Raw genomic sequence first — 6037 nt, forward strand, 5'->3', positions numbered from 1 at the left:
ATTATTACACCGGTAGTTGGTTTTTGTTTGTTTTGTTTGTTTGTTTTTTATTATGTTTTGCGGCCCTCTGTATATTTGGTTGAATGTCTCCTCCTAAGAAGTGTGTGAGTCTATGTAATGACTCACTCAATTCCACCGATTTCATGGTATCGTGTGAAGGGCTATTCACGACATTTGTTTTTAAACCGATGCCCACTCTTCGCAGCTTTTTCCCTTCAAGTTCAATATATCACAAACCCAATGCTGCAGATTATTATTTTTTCCCCAACAAAGATTATTTTCTGTATAAGACAGATTGCATTTACCTGCGCATCTTGATGAAAAAGAGACAGAAATCAATGGCCACCAACGTTTACTCTTATACCTTATGAGTTCGGCTTGGGGAAAACGATGTTAACATGTAGAATTTTGAAGTGTCTTTCCTTTGTGACGTGTTTCCGCTTGTAAAGATATTTCTGTTCTAATACACTTTCATGTTGACTCTCTCTTCATCTTTCAGGCACTAGGGGTTAAGGCTCGTCCGACAATGTTAGTGTGAACATCTGGCGTAATGTAGGAGCATCCAATACCGACCAAAGCAACATTTGGAGAATCTACGAAAATTTGATGAATCTATACGAAGATGACTGACATGGGTATCTTTCTCGTGTTGGCGTCGATCGTGGCGTTCCTTTGCTGGTACGTCGGGCGAATCCCCGTTCCACGAGGCTTGACGCAGCCCGTCAAATATCGCCTCCTGATGGTCTCACTCATCGTTCCGAGGCTCTGTGTAAGTGTGCTGCCTTAAAATTAGTAGCCTTAAAGGGGAAATCCGCCCCAAAAATAAATAAACTTGAAAGGAAGACAAAAAATATTCCTACAGAGCAATACAAAAATGACGAAAATCGGATAAGAAATAAGGAAGATAATATGACATTTTGAAATGTTACATTTTTTTTTTCGGAAAATATTTCTTGAACAGTCCTTATGAATATTAAAATGAGCAAGTTTACGATGTCAGATTCTCACAATTTCTTATTCATTTCATATTCAGAAATGACAAAAATCTCATGTGTTAGGTGTATAAACATAAAACTTGCCTTAAAACCACCCAAAATTTAAAAAAAAAAAGAACAAACTAAATGTTAACTCTGATATATCTTGGTATGGGAACATGCTTTTACTTGTATTAGCTAGAAATAACACATTTTTCGAATCTCACATAATACATTTAAAAATTATGAAGGTATGGCATCATCAACTCGCTCATTATACAAGGACTGGTCAAGAAATGCTTTCCGAAAAAATGTGAAATGTCAAAATGTCATATCTTCCGTAATTCTTATCAGATTTTTGTCATTTTTTGTATCTTTCTGTAGGAAATATTTTTCTTTTTCTTTTAAACTCTATTTCTTTTTTGGGGGTGGATTTCCTCTTTAAAATTTCATAAACTCGTGGGTCAAAGACATTTTTTTTGGTATTAGATGACGCAAATGACATATTGATGACATAAATTTCTGCACTAATGTGGTGAAATATGTGTCATGATTCAGTTCATTTATGGAATCACACACAAGATGGAATATCACAGTACTATAATCTACAGGACATCAATTACATCAAGTATAATCCTCACATACATTTGATTATTTGTTGATATAAACTGGAGAATATGCAGAGACTTAAAAAAATACGAGCAAAAGTAATTGCAAATGTGTATCTTTTCCCCTGTCTCAGGTGAAAGTCTACATGCTGTTACATCCGGGTGACGAATTTGCAAATCTGAAAGGCAGGCGACTCTTCAAAGAAGCCTTTGAACCTACACCCCGAGAGTATGTTAAAGGTTCAAACATCAGGTCAAGGGTCACGTATTTTGACGGGGTCAGAGTTCGCGTGTACGAGCCAATAAAACTGAACCGCGACGGACTACAACCAGCACTCGTCTTTATTCACGGAGGTGGCATGGTGATGGGGTCACCAGGTAAAGTTAACCGAAACAGCCTAAATCTACAATCAAAAACCCAAATCAGAAGGAAAAAAGGCCAGCCGATAGACTAGCAATCAACAACAACATATTATGTTAACCATGTTTTGTTGTTGTTGTTGTTGTTGTTTGGCCGTGCAACATGCTCTTTTAGTTTTCTTATTGTGAATTCTGATTGAAATTAATACACGTGTAATGTGTGTAATTGCTTTCATTATAGTGAACAGGTACTACAGAGGTCGAATTTGAATTCAAACTGCACAGTTTTAGTGTCGATTTAACAATTACTGTGCAGTTGACTTTGATTGATTAAACGTTGATTTTGATTGATTGATCAATACATTTAACTGTTCAGTTGAAGTGGCAAATGAGTGTTTATTTTACTTTCATTACTTTCCTCAATTACGTTTAGATAGATGGAGACAAATAGATGAAGTGATTTTGCAGGACTCGCCTTGAAACTGGAAAAAAAATCAAACGTTGAATTGTGTTTTTTTCTGCACCTTACAGAATCGTACGACGGACTGACGCGGAGACAAGCCGAGCGTCTCGATATGGTTGTCGTTTCCTTCGAGTGAGTTTCATTTTCATTTCATCTCATTTTTCATTTATTCATTTCCATTTTCAACAACAATGTAAATTTGCAAAGCGTATCATGCAAATAAAAATGCAATATACATATTCTAAATAATAATTATGTCAAAGACAGTATAATCACAATAGGCTGTAGCGCAAAAATGCATGATCATCGTGATGATTATTTCCATGGTGATAGCGTAAGTAAAAAAAGCGGACTTTCACTCTCACTTCATGTAATATCATATCTATCAAAAACCCACCACAACCTACATGAATATGCGATATACCTTGTATACAAAAACCCATATGTATATTACAATTAATGGTGTGTAATTCAGTTAGGCCTAATACCATATAATTAGTATATCACCTTCTTACTTAAAGGTACTGTTTACCATTGGGAGTAGTGATTTAAAAAAATGTTTAAGTTATCACATTTGACGCATATGTGTAGGTCAGTTGTATCACAAAACATCCTATCATATAAAAATTCTGCAATGAAGCCTAAAATATAAGGAGATATCACTATTTTTCTCACGAAACAATAACTGTAGACGGCTTAGTCTAGAAACAATCCTATTATAACTATTGTTCACAGTTTGTATATCTAACAATACTCAGCACTGATTATGCTGATTAGCGTTTTTACACTGGTTGTTTCTATCCCTAACTCACATTTCTGAACTATTCTGAAGCATTACAACTGGGTTTTTGTTTCATCTGCGAATGGTAAACAATGCCTTTATCAGTCACAGTATATGCATATATAATGTAATCATTTATTTGTACAAAGCGTGCTGTGATTTGATCTATATGCAAGTGGATAATCATATATTCATTTATTTATTTATCTATCTATTTTTCTATTTATTTGTATATGTTTTAACTTTGAAAGATTCTAATTACTGAAAAGCGATTTTTTTTTGGGGGGGGGGGGGAGGGGAGCCGTTGTTTGCCAATTAAGTAGCCCTAGATTAAGATATCGATGTCCGTTGAAATGTGCAGAAAATGAATTTTATCTGCATTTCTCTCTCCCCAGCTACCGACTAGCCCCAGAATACCCATTTCCGATTGGGTACAACGACAACCTTCGTGCGCTGACGTGGTTTTTGCAACACGCGGATGAATTTGGAGTCGACTCCCGACGAGTCGCCATAGGTGGCGACAGTGCAGGTGGAAGCTACGCAGCAGCACTCTCCCAAGACATCTATGATAATCACTCTCTTCCTAATATCAAACTTCAGATTCTGATCTACCCCGGAACGCAGCAGCTTGACTTTCAGACGCACTCGCATCAGAAATTAGACGCTGATTTCGGTGACTACGGGGTTCTCTCCCGAAAGAGCGCCACGGAATTTGTAGTGATGTACGCGCGAGGCACAGTTGACGCACAGGCGATTAGGCGTTCGTGCCTAGAGAACGTGCACTATCATTCAAAACACGCCAGACCGTTCCGGAAATTCGTCGACCGGAACTGGATTCCGCCTGAGCTTCGTCTGGCCGAAATACACACCAAAGAGAGAAGGGAGATGAAGGAATCGAAGCCGGGACCAGACAGCGATGCGGTGTGGCGAGAGGTGTCCAAGTGCTATCTCGATCCGCGTTTCGCACCTATTGTGCGCGAAAATCTACGCGGACTTCCGCGCGCGTTTGTCCTGACTTGCGGTTTTGATTCCATGCGCGACGACGGTATTTACTACGCGCTTCGACTGAAGCAGGCTGGGGTCAATGTCCTATGGAAACACTATGAATCCGCTTTTCACGGTATTTTCTGGATTTCTAAGAATGTCCATTTTAAAATGGGCTTGGAAATGCAGAACAACGTTATTGATTTTATCAAAGATTATATCTAAGTCCCAGAATAATACATTATGTCACCGCAGCCCCAACGAAGTACTGAGAACCAGTGTGAATTTCATTGCTGGTGAAAAGGGAAAAAAATTTTGAATGTCATGGTGACAGTATTTATGACTCACGTGGTCTTCCGTGTGCAATATTGTCATTTTGATATACTTGAGGATGGAAGAAAGTTCTTATCAGTCAGTCCGCAGCGCGAGCGAAAACGCACGTATTTATTCAAGTCGTATGCACGGCTGAGCAGTGCTTGCATACGTAATTAGCAGATACATGGTTATGAGTAAATCCGTGTAGAACGAGTATTTCTCGTCAGTTTTCGACACTTTTAGTATCGACTGAAAGAGAAAACATAAGCAAATATGCTCATGATCAAAATAAACGGAAAAGAAGAATATAAAATATCAAAATCCCTCTCTAAGTTCGGTATTGTATTCAAAAATATTCCTTCACGTTTGACGCCAAAAAAATAACCTGAAATCTTTCATGCCCCTCTAAAATATGGTGAAGACTATGTCCGCTAAAGTATATAGTATCACAATAAGGGCACGTTTTCCCATCTTCATTTCAATACGGGTCAGGAACTAGCAAAATTCAGAGACATGTCTAGCGTCGAGTTTAAAAAGATTATCCTCGCATTCGCACCGGAATTCCGGGTCTGTGATTGGTCGAAATCTGTCGCAAGACGCGGCGTGTCGCATTGCGTAGTATCCATTGGCTGCTGACTCAGTGCTGTGAGTTTTTAAATGTTAGGTTCCAGATTGTGATCGAATTTTCACTCTCTATACAAAACTTGAACTTTACACAGGAACCAATGATGTGTATGTGAGTGTGCACTTACAATGACCCTGAACAATGGGAAATGGACCTGGCTGTCACCTGTCCCGAGCTCTGCTACAAGGCACATGAATGCTTAATCAATTATTCATGTGGATTGCCCCGAGCACTGCTAGTCTGAATTCTTGACACAAGGTGAAATGCATGCACGTGAAAGAAGTAAGCACATGTTTCCATGTGCTTGCACACACCACATTTCAGAATGAACAAAGACTAGCTGCGATAGTGGAATTCCTCATGAAACATTCCAATCCTGGCCATTGTCCACGACCACTGTCTGGGTATCAACAACACATTCCACGCGCGTTCATTCACCAGTGTTCACTGCCCCACTTCCAGTAATAAAACATAATTTGCCTTGTTTTCAACAGGAAAATTCACAACCTTAAAAATGGTGCCCCTCTTCGTTTTTTAATTGATCATACTCGCTCAAGTTTCACGATTGTGAAATCGAAGAAATTACGGAGATCTATTTTCAATACCAGTCAGGAACTAGCAAAACATCAAACTATGATCTAAAAGCTTCTTGAACATTGGCAAAATAATCGTTTACTTTGATGCTAAAATGGACTACTATGTTGACATCAAAAATAGGGAAATTAGGTATCAAATTAATGAGCATAATCAGCTCTATAACTTAACTAACCATCCTGGGTCAAACAATGCACTGCGAAAGCTATGAAAGCTGTTGTTGCGACCTCTGCAAAAACTCTCGCAAAGTATCGCGAAATCTCGTCAGTCTCAAGGGCACAAACTGCGTAAACGTGATTCTGAATAAAATTGTCGTTCGTGCCTCATTATCGC

General features: G+C 38.6%; 1 protein-coding gene across 1 annotated transcript; it reads left to right on the forward strand.

Annotated features, from left to right (window-relative positions):
- Positions 1-622: 622 nt before the first annotated feature.
- LOC139728944 (arylacetamide deacetylase-like) lies at positions 623-4395 on the forward strand. The gene is made up of 4 exons (XM_071639873.1): positions 623-769; positions 1717-1960; positions 2474-2537; positions 3582-4395. The coding sequence occupies exons 1-4, from the start codon at positions 623-625 to the stop codon at positions 4393-4395; spliced, it is 1269 nt and encodes a 422-aa protein (XP_071495974.1).
- The last annotated feature ends 1642 nt before the right edge of the window (positions 4396-6037 follow it).

The sequence above is a fragment of the Diadema antillarum genome, unplaced genomic scaffold (genome assembly GCF_040938485.1).
Source record: "Diadema antillarum isolate AM-2024a unplaced genomic scaffold, OU_Dant_1.0 seq00000205_RagTag, whole genome shotgun sequence".
NCBI lineage: Eukaryota > Metazoa > Echinodermata > Echinoidea > Diadematoida > Diadematidae > Diadema > Diadema antillarum.